The sequence below is a fragment of the Phyllostomus hastatus genome, unplaced genomic scaffold, assembly GCF_019186645.2.
Source record: "Phyllostomus hastatus isolate PE091 unplaced genomic scaffold, TTU_PhHast_1.1 phas_contig_64, whole genome shotgun sequence".
Classification (NCBI taxonomy): domain Eukaryota; kingdom Metazoa; phylum Chordata; class Mammalia; order Chiroptera; family Phyllostomidae; genus Phyllostomus; species Phyllostomus hastatus.
In genome coordinates, this window is record NW_025333928.1 from 1094292 (window position 1) to 1114706 (window position 20415).

The 20415-nt window shown below is 38.8% G+C and overlaps 1 protein-coding gene across 10 annotated transcripts in view; it reads right to left on the bottom strand.

The window, feature by feature from the left end:
- Nucleotides 1-20415, bottom strand: part of IQCK (IQ motif containing K) — a 201430-nt gene that overhangs the window by 141923 nt on the left and 39092 nt on the right. For all 10 annotated transcript variants that reach the window (XM_045848884.1, XM_045848875.1, XM_045848885.1 and 7 more), the window contains 2 exons: nucleotides 11277-11329; nucleotides 11071-11148 (listed from right to left, as the gene is read on the bottom strand). In XM_045848884.1, coding sequence (XP_045704840.1) covers nucleotides 11071-11148; nucleotides 11277-11329 — 131 coding nt within the window. The remainder of the gene's footprint in view (nucleotides 1-11070; nucleotides 11149-11276; nucleotides 11330-20415) is intronic.

Sequence of the window (20415 nt, forward strand, 5' to 3'; positions counted from 1 at the left end):
CCCTTGTCAAATATTAATTGACCAGAGACATGGGTTAATCTCTGGGCTCTCTATGCTGTTCCATTAATCTATGAGTCTGTTCTTATGCCAGTACCAGGCTGCTTTGATTACAGTGCCCTTGTAACATAGTTGGACTTCAGGTATTGAAATCCCTCTTTGTTCTTCTTAACTTGGGGTCATTTATAGCTCCATATAGATCTGAATTGTTCTTTTAGTCTCTATGTCATTTAATTCTGCACTAATTTTGATTATTTCCTTCTACTTGCTCTGGGCTTTGTTTGTTGTTGTTCCTCCAGTTCTTGCAGATATAATATTAAGTTCTTTAAAATATTTCTATGTTTTCAGGTAGGTTTCTGTATTGCTATGCACTTCCCTCTCAGGATTGCCTTTGCTGTGTTCCATATGCTTTGGAATCTTATATGTTCATTTTCATTTGTTTGCAGATGTTATTGATTTCTTCCTTGATCTTATTATTAACCCATTCATTGGTTAGTAGTACACTATTCAGTCTCCATGAGTTTGAATGTTTTTGAGTTTTCTCCTTGAGGTGGTTTCTAGTTTTAAGCCCCTCTAGTTGGAGAAAATGCTTGATATGATTTCAATTTTCTTGAAATTGTTGAGGCTTGTTTTGTGTCCTATTATGTGGTCTATCTCTGAAAATGTTCAATGAGCATTTGAAAAGAATGTGTATTTTGCTTCTTTGAGATGAAAGGATATATATATATATATATATATATATATATATATTCCATTTTATGCAAGCACTGTTCAATGACACAGTATCCTTGTTGATATTTCATTTGGAAGATCTATACATTTTTGACAGTGGGTTGTGCAAATTGCCTAGTATAAGTCTGTTGCTGTCTATATCTTTCTGGATGTCCTCCAAGATTTTTTTTTATATATTTGGGTATCTTATGTTGGGTGCATATATATTTTATATTTATGTGTTCTTGATAGATTCTTCCCTCGAGTACCTTGAAGTGTCTACCTGTGTCTCTTTTTATGACTTTTTTTTTGAAGTTTATTTTGTGTGATATAAGTATTGCTACCCTGGCATTTTTTTCCTGAACTTTTGCTTGGAATATTTTTTTCCAACCCCTTTATTTCAGTCTATAGGTTGTTTTTTTTTCCCTGAGATGGCTCTCTTGTAGGCAGCATATGTGCAAGTCATTTGTTCTAATCCATTCAGCTACCCTATGTCTTTTGATTTGAGCATTTATTCCATTAACATTTAAGGTTATTATTCACAGGTACTTATTCATTGCCATTTTATCCCCTTTGTACCTTGGTTCCTCTCTCTCTCTCTCTCTCTCTCTCTCTCTCCCTCTCTCTCCTCTTTCACCTTTTTAAGGCAGTCCCTTTAACAAATCTTGCAATGACTGGTGGACATGTGTTAATTTAGCCCTATTTTGTATGGGAAACTCCTCATTTCATCTTCTATTTTAATTGAGAGCCTTGTTGGATACAGTAGTCTTGGTTGCAGGCCTTTGCTTTTCATTACTTGGAATATTTCTTGTCATCGCCTTCTGGCTTGTAGTATTTCTATTGAGAAGTCAGCTACTGCCTTATCAGAGTTCACTTGTATGTTACTTCCTGTTTCTCTCTTGCTGCCTTTAAGATTCTCTCTTTGTCTTAGAATTTTGCCAGTTTAATTATGATGTGTCTTGGGTTGGACTTCATTGGGTTCCTCGTGATTCGGACCCTCTGTACTTCCTGGACTTGTATGACTTTTCTCTCATCAAATCAGAGAAGTTTTCCATCATTACTTTTTCAAACATGTGTTCTATCCCAAACTTGCTCTTCTTCTTCTCCTTCTGGTAGCCCTATTATATAAATATTATTATGTTTCATGTTGTCCTGCAGTTCCCATTAACCCTTATTCATTCTTTTTGAGTCGTTTTTCCTTTTCTTGCTCTTTCTGGGAGTTTTTTCTACATTGTCCTCCAGCTTGCTGATTCAATCCTCTGCTTCATCTAGCTTGTTTTTGATTACTTCCACTATATTCTTCAATTCAGAAGTTGTATTCTTCATCTCCTCTTGGCTCTTGTTACTTTCTAGTTCCTTTTTCTTGTTGATATACTTTCCAGTAAGTTCCTCATAGTTTCTCTGTAGCTTTTGGTAATTTTCCCTGATCTCATTGAACTTCCTTATAACCACTGTTTTGAACTCAATATTCGATAGTTAACGTGCCCCTGTTTCATTTAGCATTCTTCCTGAGTATTCCTCCATTATTTCCCTTTGTGGTTTGATTCTTCATCTTTCCATTGTTTGTGAGACTCTTCTTGTTTCCCTCTGTTTCTGAAATTGATCTGTTCTGACTCCTTGAGTTGTTGTATGAAATTCTATGGTAGAAGACCTGTGAGATTCAGTGATGCAGTCTCCTTGATCTTGTGAACTTGATGCTCTTCAGATGCCCTTTATGCCATTTAGGTTGGCTCTGCAGATGGTATTGAATTTTGATTGTTGTTGGGTCTTTCTTTGGTGGGTCCTTCCCTCCAGCTTGATGACTTAGGGTCACTCTGCCCACCACATCTTGTATGCTGTTGTGCAGGTGCTGCCAGAACAAAACCACAAAGCCCAAGGAACAAACCCACATCAGCAAAAATATCTCCCCTTCAACAATCCCCACTATCAACAGCAAATGAACCAGTATTAATGAGGGTATAAAGAGATTAAGACTATTACAAAAAAGGAGAGAAGTAAATTATAGAAAATCTAGTGACTTAAATAAACAAAGTTGATGAACAAGAAATGAATATTTCTCTCTCAGGTGTGTCTGACCCACTCTGTCACCTCTGTTGACAGAGCCCTGGGTAAGTGGAAGCAAATGAAAACTTGTTATTGGCACTTTAAATGGCTCTTTGAGCCTCTAGCCATCTGTCTCTAGCAGGGAGCAACCCTGAACTTTTTGCTGTCAGTTATTTGTGTACTTTTTGGGCTCCGATGTTCTAGGCTGGAGATCCTCGATTAGGGTTTAGACCCCATTTTTCTCAGGGGATCCAACCAGCCCCTTAATTACCCCTCTGGTGCTGCTGCCTGTGGGCACCCAGCTAGCCTTCTTGAGTCTCCACGACTCTCCTTACCAGTCAGTTAGTGCTGAAGCTGATTCTTCTTCTATCTGAGGTTGTAAGACTTCTCTCTTAGTATTGTTCAGTGGTTTGTTCTGGATGATTTCTCTACAATCTAATTATAATTCCAGATTGGTCCTGGGAGGAGGTTAGTGTGGCTTCCATTCACTCCTCTGCCATCTTGCCAACCATTATCACTGAGCTTCTTATAACCATTGTTTTAAACTCAATATCTGATAGTTAGTTGACTTGCCTATATTTCATTTAGCACTCTTTCTGAGGATTCCTCCTTTCCTTTCTTTTGGGGATTGTTTCTTTGTCCTCCCATTATTTGTGACACTCTTCCCATTTGCTTCTATTACTTAAATTAATCTCTTTTGACTCCCTGAGTTTGTGATGTGAACTTCTCTGGTAGGATACCTGTGATGGTGCAGTCCTGTTGATCTCCTGAACTTGATACTCTTGGGAGACCCTTTCATCATTTATGTTGGCTCCCTAGATGTAATTGGGTTTTGATTTTTATTGGGTCATTTTTTCCTCCAGATGTTTCACTGAGTGTTACTCCACCTACAACGTCTTGTTTGCTGTTGTACAGGTGCTGCCACGACAAAACCACAAAGCCTAGGAAACAAACCTATGCCTACAAAATAACCCCCTCTCCCCACCACACAATCCCACTATCAACAGTAAATGAACCAGTATTAATAAGGTTGTAAAGAGATTAAGACTATTATAAGAATGGAGAGTGAATATGAGATGACTTACTAAAAGAAAAATGATTTTGAGAGGGTAGAGGAAGGAGCTAATAAGAGTTGGGAGTCAGAGCAATGCAAAGAGAAAAGCAAAATTTACATCATGTGTAAAAAAGGGAATGAAGAAGGCAGAAGAGAGAATGAGAAGGGAGCTTATATTATTAGATTTAAATAGAAAATAAGAGAAGAAAAAGGAAGAAAATACATGTAAAGAAATAACAAGAAAAAAATAGGAGTCAAATTGAAGAGAAAGATCCACCACAGCACCATTAACAACAAATGAGTTAAAATTAATGTAGGTGGTATGGGAATCAGAGGGAAAAGGAAAGAAAGAAAAGCTTCAGAGATATCTAGGGGAATGGGATGTGATTTTGAAATGATAGTGGGGGGAGAATAGTAAGAATGAGCAATGAAAACCAGGCTAAGACAAGGAAAGTTAAAATTTGGGATGAAAAGAAAAAGAAAATGAAAAGAATAATAAAGGATAATAAAAGGGCAGGGTGAAAGTGAAAATGAAGAAAGAAAAAACAAAAAAGAACAGGCTAAGATAGGGCAACATTAAAATTTGAGACAAAAAAAAAGAGTAGGAGAGAAGACTGGTAAAATTTGAGATTTGAAATACAAAATTAGTGAAGATCTAGAGATAAAATTGAAAAAAAAATGCAACAACTGCCCTACCTGCAACCAACTAGCAAAGGTTGCTGAAGGTGGAGCGAGAACACAATGTGTATTTTAAGAGTGGGGGAAAAGGTTGTGAGATGACCATTGACAAGAAAATTGGTTTTGTGAAGGTGGACGTGGGAGAAATAGTAAGAGTGTGGAATGGAAAGAAGTTATAGCAAGAGAGAAAAGAAAATTTAAAACAAAAATGAGAGGAAATCAGAAGGTAAAACAGGGTAAGGGAAGGGAGGGGCAAAATGTGTGAATTGAAATAAATTATAGTATACCACCTAGTGATTTAATATGCACAAAACTGATGGACAAGAAATGAATGTTAAAAAGCTATGCAGGAAAGAAAATATTACAAATCATGGAGAAGGCCCTGTGGATTTTGTCACAGTAGCCTCTGGTATTTACTACTGTTTTTCCTTTTGGAACTGCCTCTTGCGGTGTCAGATGGTGACCCACTCTGAGACTTCCAGGGATTTATTGTCTGTGGCTGTCTCCTTCACCTGTTAATCCAGTCACTCTGCACTCAGCAGTCTGGCTAAAGCACCATAGAGCCAGGGCAGAGTCCCTCCTGGTGTAGGGGACTGTGTTTCTCCTCAGACTGCTGCCCATCAGGGTAGTGCTCTGTCTGAGTATGATGGCCACTGCCATAAGGGGAATAACTCTGCATCAGGATCCCAGTGTCTACTTTGTCAGTTCTCTCCCCAAAGCTTCTGTCCTCAGTATTTCCTCAGGAGTCTCTATGCCCTGCCTTTGCCAGAGCCCAGGCTAAGTGTCTGCAAACGAAAATTTGTGTGTCTCTTTGCATCTCCAGTCATCCATCCCTGCAGAGAGCAACTCTGCCACTTTTTGCCACTGGTTGTTATCTGTGTTCTTTTTGGGCTCCAGTACTCTAGGCTAGGAATCCCAGCTTAAGGTTTAGACTCTACTCTTCCCAGGGAGATCCAACCAGTCATTTAATTATCTGTCACTGCTGCCTATGGGTGCCCAGCCAGCCTTCTTGAGCCTTTACCACACTCTTTGCCAGTCAGGTTGTGCTGAAACTGATTCTTCTGTCTGTCCAAGGTTATAAGGCTTCTCTCTCACTATTGTTCAGTTGTTTTTTTCTGGGTAATTTCTCCACAATTTAGTTGTAATTCCAGATTGGTCCTGGGAGGAGGTTAGTGTGATTTCCATTTCTTCTCTGCCATCTTGCCAGAGCCCCTCCAACTGCCTCTTAATTTTTTTATTTTTAGCTTATTTTTTTCAATCAGAATTCAAATAGTATCCATACATTGAAATTTCAAAAACCATATGGACCCTACTACCATCCCCATTTTAATGTTTCTGAGTTTGGTATGTTTCTTCTAATCTGAATATATAATGTATTATTTCTTTCTCTTCTCAGAAATTGGTTGTTAAATTATTGACGTAATTCAGAAGATATGGTAATTTATAAGAAAAATATTAAGATATTATTGTTAGAAAAGTTAACAATGTTTTCCTTTGTACTTAGGTCCCCTGTGCTCAGTCCTGACCTTTCACTATATTAGCTTTGCCAGTTTTTGACCCTGATTTGCCAGTTTTACCCAACCATTTGCTATCTATACCTTCTTTGCAGAGTTGCTGGAGACAACTATATAAGCAGACTATTTCTGTACACCACAAATTCAAGCATCAAATGGGCCATCCCTGTTAGTGCCTGTAGGTTTCACCACAGTAGCTGTTGCAGCGTCTTCCCTTTCCCCATAAGCCTCCAGAACCTGCCTGGATCTCCCTCTTAGCAGATGCCTTCACACCTACATGATAGACCAGAATGACCATACCCACTGCAAACTTTCTCAACTTTTCCCCCTTCCAATTCAAATTTCCCCTAACTTTTAGCTCTGGTCACAGAGAAGTAAATATGCATCTTTTAAATAATAATAAATCATTTTGTTTTTAATTTTAAAAAATGACTAAGGAACTGAAGCTAAAACTAATCATACCAATGATACATGAATCATTTCTCCAAGTATGTACTAGCTTTCTCTTTGTTTGGGAAGGACCATTATTTACATCTATATAACAGAGGGGTATGGCCAGATTGCTGGGGAGCAAGGGAACCCTGATCAAGTGCAAGAAGCTGCACTTTCCTAGAGAAGGGACGGATTACAAGAAACCCCAAGGTGGCAGGTTGAAGCAGCAGCCCTCCATGAAAGAGCCTGCCTTCCCCAGAGATGGTAGAGACCCCCAAGAGGGGTTGAGAAGTGCTAAAAGCAGCCCAGGATTTAAACCAAAGCTGGGGCTTGATAGGTTTCCATGTTTCAGAGGAAAAGTAAACAACTAAGCTCAAGACACAGTTCTGCACAGAGCCTGCATGGGGCTCAAAAGTTCACAACATATGTGTAACAAGGTGACACCCTGCCCAGGGCAGAGATGCTGTGCCCCTGCATGGCTAGAAAACCTTAATAACTGTTTCCTTATCATGGCTGTGGGAGGAGAGGCAGGGACACAGTGTGGGCTGACATGTGTGGTGGACATTAGCTAGAATTGGCTGGGACTTTGGACACTCCCACAGTTCATAGGATTTTGGGGCAGATTTAAAATAGAGGGTATGCAGAAACTCACACTCTTTCCTTTTCCTTGAAAGCCCAGTTAGGGGTTAGAGGCCAGAGCATTCTTGCAGGCCCAGTTAGGGGTTAGATGAAGACCACCTGGCTATGCTACAGCACTGGTGATTTGCATGGCCCTGCCTGGCCAGGTGCACACAGACTTGAGTGAGATGCCTGAAGCTGGACTGTGACCAAGAACCCACCAAGCTGCCTCGATAATCATGCTGCAGCCACCTGCATATCACAAAGAATGGTATTTTAAAAGGGAAGAAAGGTTTCCAGGTGCATCCTTGAACTGAGATGGCAAGGGGTGGAAGGGTTATTGGCCCTTGGGTATTTTAATGGGAATGGGCTTTGAGGCAGAAGCCCATTATTCTTCCAAAATTGTATAGCTTTTAAATAAAGACCTCCTTTCCTTTTACACCAAACCTCTGCCTCTGGGGTTTAGGGGTGGTGGGCAGCAGAACACTATGTGGCTATATAGTAACAATTATCTTTCTTTTCCAATTTTAGGAAATAAATTAAAATGTTAACTATTACAATACCTAAATAGTGACACTAGTAATTTAGTTTTTATACTGACAGTTGGAGGACAAATAATTCAACATTATCACCAAGACCTTTTAACTTATAGCTATCTCCTTTAGAGAAGCATTTTTCCTTTTATATTTAAGTACTAGCTTCGTGTCTTTGAATATCACTGAGCAATAGTGATTGATGTGATTTACTGATAAATTGATTACAAGATGCATTTTTGCAATACCTCCTTTACACTTGGCAAGTTCACAGAATGAAGAAAACAACTCTGGAGTATTTCGATCAGTCCTGTCCATCTTAACTGAAACTGTCCATTTGACCTGGGGATCTCAATTCCTAAACCAGCATTTCTCTCCAGACTTCACTTCTGAGCTTCAGAATGATGTTTCCAAATGAACATCCTAGAGGCACCTCAATCTCAATGGGCCCAAGACAGGAATCATCTTCATCCTTAAACATGCTTTTCAGGCTGCCACCGTGCTTCTTTTACAGGCCTCACCAACCTGGGAGCAAATCTTACCTTTCAGGCATATCCCTTCTCCAACCCTAAACTCATCCCATGTAATCCATCCATTCTACCCATTCCATGTCCCTCCTTTTTCATTCCTCTTGCTCCAATTCAAGACTTTACAGCTGTAACCATAGCCTTAGAAACACCAGCTTCAACTCCAGGCTGTCCTCAATCTGTGAGATTGTTTCCTGTACTCTTGGGAGTAATCTTGCTAAAACATTGTCATCACATTATGCCTCTGCTCCAAAATTGTTTAATGCTTACTATTACTTATGGAATAATGCCTGAACTTCATGCTTTTAATGAAAACCATGATATACCTACCTCCTAACTCCCTTCTAGTCTTACCTCCATTCTATCCCTCTAGAAGCCATCTCTGCTGGTTGCCTATGCCTGGATGAAGTCCTACCTTCTTCTACCTTTCTGCCCTTGGCCTTGAATACTCTTTTCTGATGTATCTCTCTTCCTAAGTCCACAGTGTTGTTCAGTGGCAATATGAATAAGCCACATGTTACTTGAGCTGGGCCTGTTCATGATCCCATGTGTAGGTGCATCTTCATAATCACTACATTTTATTAAGGAGGAGGTAGAGGCTTAGAGCGACCTACTGTAGTGCTTTTAAAATATGTCTGTACATGCTTTGATACTCCTCCCTACAAAAGGTGGAGCCTAATTCCTTTCCAGTTGAATGTGATACTTGAGCTGTACTTAGGAACTCACTTCTAATAGAATGTGGTAGAAGTGGCGTCCAAGACTGGGTTATAAAGGGCATCACAGCTGCCTTCTTGTCTCCCATTCTGAAGGATGCCAATCACCCTACTGTGAGGATACTCAAGTAGCCCATGGAAAAGCCTATGAGGAGAAAGCCTGAGGCCTTCAGCCAATAACCATCATCATGTGTGTGAGCCATCTTAAAAGCAGCTCTTCTAGACTCAACCAAGCCTCCTAATGCCTGCAGCCCCTGTGACATCTTAACTGTAACCTATGATAGACCCTGGAACAGAGCCACCCAGCTAAGCTGCTCCCAAATTCCTGACCCACAGAATATAATAATAGATATTTACTGTTTAAGCCACTAAGTTTGGGGGTAATTTGTTATACACTAATAGATAGCTAAAACACTTACCCAGAGTCATGAGACTAGTAAGCAGCAGAGACTTAAACATTAAAGCTCCTGCTCTTAACCCCAACCTAATACTGCCAGAAGTGCTATTTATATTTTGTTTACATAACCACCCAGCCTTTAAAAAACCTTGACAGAATTTCTCCATCAAAATTCACCTTCTTCCCATCTTGACATTTAAGCCCTCCTTAAAATGCCCATTCAGCATGTTCCTGCCCCAACAATTTCCTTATTTGCCTAAGTTCCCTCTCTCCACTTTCAACTTCCCATCTCTAGGCTCTCAGCTTTAGCACCTACATCCTAGTGCTGTGAAAATTAAATGAGAGAATATGCATAAAAAGGGCTTAGCAAAGTAATAGTTCAATTATATTATTTATTTAGACACAGCACTTCCTCTGCTATGTGGACAAGGTCTCAACTCTGACTGTATTGTATATCAGAATCACATAGAAAAATACTTAAAGAAAAACAACAACAACAAAAAAACAATGCCTGGGCTACACCCTGAATTAATAGGTCTGATTTAGTATGTCTTGGGTGAAACCAGGCAACAAAAGCTCTCCAGATGATTTTAAACTGTTGGATTAGATCAGAGGCAATTTTACTTTCCCCTCCCATTGCCCCCAGCCACATCTCCCAACATTGGCCAGTGTCTGGAGACATTCTTGATGGTGAAGACAGCTAGGGTGCTCCTGGCACATAGTGAATGGAGGCTATAGATGCTGTGAAACATCCTACAGTACACAGGACTATCTTCATAACAGAGAATTGCCTAGTGCTAAATGTCAATAGTGCTGAGGTTTGAAAAACCTGAATTAGCTACTGTTTTCTGGCTGCTGCCCTCATTCCCCTTAAGAACATTGTATCCTACTTGCCTCTTGGACTCTTCCTGTCAAGGGCACCCTCAAGAAGAATGTAGCACCTGACTTTTTGCCTTTCAAGACCAAATCTGGGCACCAACCAGCTTGGCTACTGCCCCACATGAGCTGGTTCTGGACCTGCCAGGAGGGTCTGGGTGTGGCCTTGTGCTTCTCTTTCCCTGTAGTGCTTTGCCAGTATCTGAATGACAATACTCACTATGAAAACTACTGCTAGTTATAAACACCTCTCTCTCATCCCAGAGGCTGGAGCCATATTTTATTCATCCTGCTTTCTCCACAGTACCAAGGACTATGCCTTGCACTTGGTAGCTGTTCAATAGCTATTTATTGCATTGATTTAAATTAGTATCATTTTAATTTTTATGATGCCAAGAATGGTAATACAGGTGCTTAATAAATGTAAGTTGCCATCATCATCATCTTTGCTATATCACTGATGAAAAGTAGCTCACATAAAATAATATTACTAATTTTATATGATATAACTTAATTGTATATGCCTAAATAACAAATTTTAAGATTCTGGAAGGATGTACTATAGTTCAAACTGATTACTTCTATGAGAAGACTCAGATTAGAATGGGTCAATTTATCTGTCAAGTTTAAAGATTTTAAATGTAGAACTAAAGCATATAACTAAAAATTAATAGAAAAGTTTATTCATATTTCCTGAGGCATTATAACCTTTGGGGTGGGGGTTGGGAATGAATGAGAAGGGAGTAAGAGGGAGGGTATAAGAATTGTTTAAAGTTTCCTATTTTACTTCTGAAGTGTTTCTTGGATAGATGCCCTTAGCCTAGAGTAAAAATAACAAGAGACAAGGGCCACAGACATGACTGACCTGGGGGCATGGATGGATTACATGAGTTAGTTCTCTTAGACTGGAGAAAACTATCATTAACACAATTTTAAAATTAGGAATAAATGATCCAAAGCCTTATGTCAGCACTTACTGTTGCTTCAGCCACTGCTCCACAAATGGAATGGAGAAGAATTCTGTGAACAGCTTCCCTGTCCTCTTTGGATTTTGACTGGTCATGATGCCATATGTTTGATTGACAAGAAAACAATAACCAAGAATTCAAGTCAATTGTTGCTATTGTGCTTGCAGATTAACACTATTGAATCTTTAGGGTCATTGAATATTCATGAAACTTACTTGTATAACCACTCAGTCAGAAAATCACAAGCAATGAATTTGGTTCTTTTCCTCTAAAAAGAGAAGAAAGAATTAAATTATATTTTTGTCACATGTTTGAGCAAGACAAAAGAAGAGCAGCTGATGGCTTATATTAGATGAAGTATGCATGGATACTCTATGAGGACTATAAGCACATCAACAAACATTAAGTCAGGTGGCATAAAGAGTTCTGAAGATATTTATTCAGTCATTTTTGGATAAGCATGTTTTCTGACAGCAGAGACTATTAAAGGATAGTGTCCTTAGTAGGGAGCTTATTATATGCTTTTAGAATTTTCTTATAAGGATTTTATTTAAATCTAATTTATTGCTTAGCCCCAGTCCACTAAAATCCTCAGAACAGCATTACTTCAGGTCTGGGTGCCACTTTCAAATGTGGTAGCCAGGCACACAGGTGCCATTAGTCAGTGCAGTTGACCCTGACAGTTGTCTACCCAATAGCCACTCTCTACTTCATTTTTAATTGCTGTTAGAGAGAGAGGAAGAGAGAGATAGATACATCAATTGGTTGCCTCCCATATGCACCTGGACAACGGATCAAACCCACAAGCTAGGTATGTGCCCTGACCAGGAATAAAACCTGTAACCTTTCAGTTATGGGATAGCACTCCAACCAACTGAGCCACACCAGCCAGGGTTTTACTTCATCTTTATTAATTCTTTATTAATAGTAACCTGATTGACAATCAGTTCAAGTGAAGAACTACATTTCCCTGCCTCCTCTGGGAAAGGACAGCCAAATGACACGGTTCCACTTTATGACATAGAAATGGATATCCTTTGAATTTCTGAGAAACTTCTGCTCTTTCACTTCAGTCTGGAACACAGATGTAAGGCGGGAAGTGGAGCATCACCTTTCAGCCATGAGTCCAAAAGCCACATGCTAAAGATGGTGGAGCAGTTTGTTAGAAGTAGCCTGGGCCTTTGATGACTTCCTTAAGTCATGATACCAGCTTGGGCCTGACCTACTCTGGACATCTTGATATGCAAGGAAAAAATAAACTTCACTTGGATTACTACTACTGTTCTTAAGTTCTCATAACATGCAATTGAATGCAGTTCCTAGGTGACATATAGCTAGTAACCTACAGGGGAACACTATGAGGGAGTAGTCGGGGAGAAGGTATGCTGAGAAGGGCATTGGGGTGGAGCACCAGATATCCTGCCTCCTAGGATATTTAAAGTCTCTTATAACTCAGACAGAGTCAGTTAATTCCTTATAGAGAATTGTTATTTAAACTGGGAGACAGAGGGACCCCACCTCTCCTTCTAAGATGGCAGGGTCTAAGAACAAAGTAAATCTAGAAGTTGCCACATGTACAGATCCTTCCCAAGAATGAAGGCATTACAGAGACTGATGAAAAATCTTTCTTTGCTCCTCCAGGTATACCCTTCTCCACCCTGCTGCATGCATCAGGAGGCTCATTTTATGGTTCACATAACTAGGTTCCTTTAGTCTCTAGCTGGGTCCTGCCAATGGGAGGTATCAACAGGAGACCTGAGAAAGAGGAGAGAAAAAGGCAGGGTGTTATGGTTTGAATTGTGCCCCCACCTGTCCAATTCATATATTAAAGCCCTAGCCTTTGGTAATGTAGAATGTGATGTATTTAGAAATAGGATAATTACAAATATAATTAGTACAGCCCAGCCACTCCTGAAAGATATAGCAATTCCAAGGAGAGTGAACTAATTTGGTGTTATATTAGAAAGAAAGAAGGGAGGTGCTATTGGGTAGACACCCCAATGTTAGATTACTAGTGACACTGTACTAGACCCTGGATCCCACTATGCCTGAAGTCAAAATCCCCGGGGCCTTTCAGGTACATGAGCCAATGATTCATTCACTTTTTTTTTTTTTGTGAAGCCAGTTTGCATTGAGGTTTTTACTGCTTGCAATGAAGAGTTTTAACTACTACTCCTTTCTTCTCCAATTCGCTAACTCCCATTTGTTCTTTAAGATGTCCCCAAGAAGGCTTTCTGAGCATTCTCACCCTCTTCAAATTAGTGTAGGCTCCCCTCACCCCCAGTTCTCTGTGTGCTCCTATCATAACACCTCAGATATAACTCCCAGACTATGTACCTATCTCTCCTACTGAACTATAAATTCTCTGAAGAGGGCATATGTCTTCCTTTTCTTCACATTCCCAGTGCTTAATTGAGTGCCTTACACACAGTAGATGATCAGTAAGTGGTGAGTAAATGAATTAATGAATTTACCATTCAACTCTCAAGCATCAAAGTAAAAAAAATTCAGGTACAAGAATTCTGACATTTATAACTATGAATTGCTGTATAATTGGGGACAATTACTCCTTGCTTTCTTTCCATATTTTATTATAAACATTTTCCTTTTTATCCCTTCACTTTGAAATTGCCAACTGAGTTTTAAAATCTTAAATAAGATTGTACAGATTGTTGTGGAATTTATTCTCACCAAATGAAAAGATTTTCAGCTGAAAGCTTTATTCTACTTGTTAGTAAATAAAATATAGTGGAGGCTGAGTTGCAGGAGATTGTTTGCAGTCTTTTACCTCATTGCTGATAGTCTTTAATTTAAAAAAAATTAAAAGTGCTGGCCAGGGAACTAAACTTAAAATGTTCTAGACCATGTAATGGGGTTTCAAAGTTTGCACTGCAAGATTAGAATTCCCTTCAAAAAGTCACCTTTAACCAAAATAAGAAAATGCTTCTACAACAATGCAGAAATATCCAGCCAAGATGGAGGCATAGGTAGATACACTTTGCCTCCTCACACAACCAAAAGAAGGACAACAATATATCTAAAAATAAAAAATAACCAGGACTGCCAGAATATTGAATTGTATGGAAGTCCAACAACTGAGGAGTTAAAGAAGAAACATTCATCCAGACTGGTAGGAGGGGCAGAGATGAGCAGCCAGGGTACAGAGGAATTATGGCAAGGCAGCAGGTAGAGAAGCAGGTGGTCCTACATTTGTGGGTGGATAAACTTGGAGGAACAACTGGGGAGCAAAGCAGACCATGCAACCAGGGTTCCCACACAGGGAAATAAAGTCTTAAACCTCTGACTGAAACACCTGTGGGGGTTGAGGTGGCGGGAGAAACTCCCAGCCTCACCAAGAGAGTTCACTGGAGAGACCCACAGAGTCCTACAATGTACACAAAACCACCTATCTGAGAATTGGCACCAGAAGGGTCCAATTTGCTTGTGGGTGGCAGAGGAAGTGACTGAAAACCATCAGAGTGCCGAGCAAGCAGCATTGTTCCCTTTCTGACGCCTTCCACATATACAGTGCCACAACACAGCAATGTGAGTTTCCCCACCCTGGTAAATACCTAAGGTACTGCCCCTTACTATGTAACAGGCCTGTCCAGAAAAAAAACATGGCCCAAAAAAATGAACAATTTGATAAATACAACTAAATGATGAAGATAGCCAACATATCAGATGCAGAGTTCAAAACACTGGTAATCAGGATGTTCACAGAAATGGTTGAGTATGGTTGCAAAATAGAGGAAAAAGTGAAATAAAGGAAAATGTACAGGGGACCAACAATGAAGGGAAGGAAACCAAAACTCAAATCAATTGTTTGAAGCATAAGGAAGAAAGAAACATTCAACCAGAACAGAATGAAAAAACAAGAATTCAAAAAAATGAGGAGAAGCTGAGGAAACTCTGGGCTAACTTTAAACACTCCAACATTTGAATCATGGGGTGGCAAACAGAGAAGAGGAAGGGCAAGAAATTGAAAACTTATTTGAAAACATAATGAAGAAGAACTTCCCCAATCTGGCAAAGGAAATAGACTTCCAGGAAGTCCAGGAAGCTCAGAGAGTCCAAAAAAAGTTGGACACAAGGAAGCACACACCAAGGCACATCATAATCACATTACCCAAGATAAGGAGAGAATCTTAAAAGCAGCAAGAGAAAAGGGGGCCCCTTACCTACAAAGGAGTTCCCATAAGACTATCAGCTGATTTCTCAAAAGAAACCTTGCAGGGAAGAAGGGGCTGGAAAGAAGTATTTGAAGTCATGAAAGGCAAGGACCTACATCCAAGATTAGTCTATCTAGCAAAGCTATCACTTAGAATGGAAGGGCCGATAAAAAGTACTTCCCAGGTAAGGTCAAGTTAAAGGAGTTCAACATCACCAAGTCCTTATTGTATGAAATGTTAAAGGGACTTATCTAAGAAAAACACGATAAAAAAATACGAATAGTAGAGTGACAACAAACTCAACACTGTCAACAACCAAACCTAAAAACAACTAACTAAGCTAACAACTAGAACATGAACAGATACACAGAAAGAGAGATCACAGGGAGAGTTATCAGTGGAGAGAGGGCAGGGGGAGAATAGGGGAAAAGGTACCGAGAATAAGAAACATAAATGGGAGGTACAAAATAGACAGGGGAAGGTTAATATGGTATGGGAAATGGAGAAGCCAAAGATCTTATATGTATAACCCATTAACATAAACTAAGGTAGGGAAATGATGGTGGGAGGGGGGATACGGGGCGGAGGGGAATGAAAGGGAGAAAAAATGAGACAACTGTAACAGCATAATCAATATGTTATTGAATATGGAAATATATTAAAAAATAAAAAGATACTTATACAACAATGCAAATATATATCTAGCATAAATTGCCATATAGCAATTTAAACAATCCAGCACCTGTAGTGTGGTAGTGTCTCTCTTGGCAAACAAAAAATAGATTTTTACCGGGGCATTTACTATACTGTTTAGTAGTGAAGATCCCTTCTATGAAGGGCATTGAGCTTGACTTACTTTATTAAATAGACTTAAAATAGCCAAACTGTCTGAGGCATGAAGATCAGGCAGACAGATTTAATCCCTTTGTTGCAAAGAAATAAAATGGAAGAAATTGTGTTTTCCTTCTGTTCTGGGCAAATGTGAATATGCTGTGAATACTCAGACAGGCGGAATAATGGGAATAATGTTCAGTTGTGGTTTAGAAATTATCTGCTGGGAACTGGAAGAGAAAATAGAAAGCAAATGAAAACCTGTGGTGTTGAGGAGATAAGAGGAAGCAATAGAGAGAAAAATTAAAAGTGTGAGATTAAGAAAGTGGAGCACCCAGGAATTTCCTAATGGAGATAAATACACTAGGTTATGATTGTTAACAGGTAACAATGTGCAAGTTTGAGCAAGCAGAGGAAACAGGTAAGACAACTTCAAACAAAGCTTAGAAGCAATGTTTTTAAAATCCAGAATTAAAAGGAAAAGACTAAATATCAAGGGAGAAGATATTACTATGTCATCATGAGTCTGCAACTGACTTTGCAACACATCCAAGAAAACAAGAGAGCTGGTCTGAGGGGACTGATGGATTGGTGCATGGATATGCAAAGAAGCAAATAAGGCAAAACAGTAACTGAGGAATCCAGGTGGTAAATATGTGGGGGTTCACTCCAAAATTCTACCATTTCTTCTAAACTTTGGGGGGGAAATGTTATAATAAAATTGAGAGAAGGAACAGGGGAGGAGAACATCATCATAAAAGACCCAAACCTCAAATAGAGAAAAGGCAGATATCAGGATTTAATCCAGACAGTATTTTGTACTGACTTTTATGTTGGATACACATATAATAGAGATGGACATATACAATTTTACATGTATATATTACACTATATACACATATAATAGGGGGGCTGAAGACTAGAAGGAGAAACAATTCACAGTGGAAAGTCACTGACTCAGTATCAGGTAATTAAAGTAATTACACCCAGAAATGTCAAAAACACATGCTTTGTAAAGTTAGTGAAGTGCTGCTGGCTATGGATGGTGTGTGGATTGAGATTCTTTTGGTTTGTGAGGGATAGAAATATGCTCGGATTACCTTGGTTACCAGAATTTTTAAAAAAGTAATTTTAGACTTAAAAAAGAGAGAGGCAGAGAGGAACACATGTACATAAAAAACAATGAATAAGTACCTATCAATAATAACCTTAAACGGAAATGGATTAAATGCTCCAATCAAAAGACATAGAATAGCTGAATGGATAAGAAAGCATGACCCACACATATGCGGCCTACAAGAGACCCACCTCAGGATAAAAGCCCTGCACAGGCTGAAAGTGAAGGGCTGGAAACAAATCTTCCAAGCAAATGGAAAGGAAAAAAAAGCCGGGGTAGCAATACTCATATCAGACAAAATAGACTTCCAAAAGAGGTCCATAAACAGAGACCCAGAAGGTCACTTCATAATACTCAGGGGAAGAATCCATCAAGAAGACATAAATATTGTAAATATATATGCACCCAACATAGGAGCACCCAAATACATAAAGAAAATCTTAGAAGACTTCAAAAAAGATATTGACAGCAACACAATTATACTGGGGGATTTTAACACCCCACTGTCAAAAATGGACAGATCTTCCATACAAAATATCAACAAAGATATTGTGGCATTGAACAATAGCCTAGATGAAAAGGACTTTACTGATATATACAGAGCTCTCCATCCCAAAGAAACTAAATACACATTGTTTTCAAATGTACACGGAACATTTTCAAAGATAGACCACATGATAGGACACAAAACAAGCCTCAACAATTTCAAGAAAATTGAAATCATACCAAGCATTTTCTCAGATCACAAGGGGCTGAAGCTAGAAACCAACGCCAAGGAAAAAATCCCAAAACACTCAAAATCATGGAGATTAAATAGCATGCTATTAAACAATGAATGGGTCAAGAATGAATTTAGGGAAGAAATCAAAAGGTTTCTGGAAACAAATGAAAAGGAACTCACAACAACCCAAAACTTACGGGACACAACCAAGGCAGTCCTCAGACGGAATTTCATAGTGATACAGGCCCAGCTAAAAAAGTTAGAAATATTTCAAACAAACAACCTAACCGTACACCTACAAGAACTCGAGGAACAACGACAAAGACAGCCCAGAGCAAGTAGAAGGAAGGAAATAACCAAGATCAGAGCAGAATTAAATGACACAGAGACTAAAATCACAATTCTAAAAATCAATGAATCTAAGAGAGCTGGTTCTTTGAAAAGATAAACAAAATCGACAAGCCTTTAAGCAGACTCACCAGGGAAAAAAAAGAGAAGACCGAAATAAACACAATCAGAAATGAAAGAGGAGAGATTACAACAGGTACCACAGAATTACAAAGGACTGCAAGAAATTACTACAAAGAGCTGTATGGCAAGAAATTTGAAAACCTAGGTGAAATGGACAAATTTCTACAAAAATATAATCTTCCAAAACTCAATGAAAAAGAAGCAGAAAGCCTGAACAAACCAATAACAGCAAAAGAAATTGAAGCAGCAATCAAAAACCTCCCAACACACAAAAGCCCTGGACCAGATGGTTTCACAGGAGAACTCTACAAAGCATTTAAGGAAGAGCTAACCCCTATCCTTCAAAGATTATTCCAAAAAAATTCCAAAAAGATGGGAGACTCCCAAACTCTTTTTATGAGGTCAACATCATCCTAATTCCTAAACCAGATAAAGACACAACAAAGAAAGAAAACTTCAGGCCAATATTGCCCATGAATATTGGCGCTAAAATCCTCAACAAAATACTGACAAACTGCATCCAACAATACATTAAAAAGATCATACACCATGACCAAGTGGGATACATTACAGAGATGCAAGGATGCTACAATATTCACAAATCAGTACATGTAATACATCGCATAAAGAAAAGCAAAGACAAAAACCATATGATCATATCAATAGATGCACAAAAAGTATTTGATAAGCTACAGCACCCATTTATGATAAAAACACTCAGCAAAGTGGGAAGAGAGGGAGCATTCCTCAACATAATAAAGGTCATATATGAGAGACCTACAACCAACATCATACTCAATGGGAAAAAATTAAAATCTTTTCCACTAAGATCAGGAACAAGACAAGGCTGTCCACTTTCACCAGTTCTATTCAATATAGTACTGGAAGTTTTAGCCACAGCGATCAGACAAGAAAAAAAAATAAAAAGCATCCAAATCGGAAAGGGGGAAACAAAACTGTCACTGTTTGCAGATGACATGATAGTCTACATAGAAAACCCTATAGACTCCACTAAAAAACCTGCTTGACCTAATAAGGGAATTTGGCAAAACAGCGGGATACAAAGTCAATATCCAGAAGTCAAAGGCATTTCTGTACACCAGCAATGAAACAGCAGAAGAAGAAATCAAGAAAAAAATCCCATTTGAAATAGCAAAAAAAAAAAAAAAAATAAAATACCTAGGAATAAACCTACCCAAAGAGGTAAAAGACCTGTATTCAGGAAACTTCATAACACTGAGGAAAGAAATCAAGGAAGACACAAACAAATGGAAACATATACCATGTTCATGGATTGGAAGAATTAATATTATCAAAATGTCCTTACTACCCAAAGCAATTTACACATTCAATGCAATACCTATTAAAGTACCAATGGCTTATTTCACAGACATAGAACAAACACTTCAAAAATTTATATGGAACCATGAATGACCCTGAATAGCTGCTGCAATTTTGAGAAAGAAGAGTAAAGTAGGAGGGATTGCAATACCTGACAGTAAACTATAGTACAAGGCCACTGTAATCAAAACAGCCTGGTACTGGCATAAAAACAGGCCCATGGTCCAATGGAACAGAACAGAGAGCCCAGAAATAAACCCAAGTCTCTATGGTCAATTAATATTTGACAAAGGAGGCAGCAACATAAAATGGAGTAAAAATAGCCTCTTCAACAAATGGTGTTGGGAGAACTGGACAGCTCTGTGCAATAAAATGAAACTCGAACACCAACTTACACCTTATACAAAAATAAATTCAAGATGGATAAAGGACTTAAATATAAACTGTGACACCATTAAAGTCCTACAGGAGAATGTAGGTAGGAAAATCTCAGATATGTCACACAGAAACTTTTTTACCGACATATCCCCTAGAGCAAGGGACATAAAGGAAAGAATAAATGATAGGGACTTAGTCAAAATAAAATGCTTCTGCACAGCTAAAGTAAACATAATCAAAATAAAGAGAGAACCAACTGTATGGGAACACATATTTGCCAATGATACCTCAGACAAGGGTTTAATCTCCAAAATATATAAAGA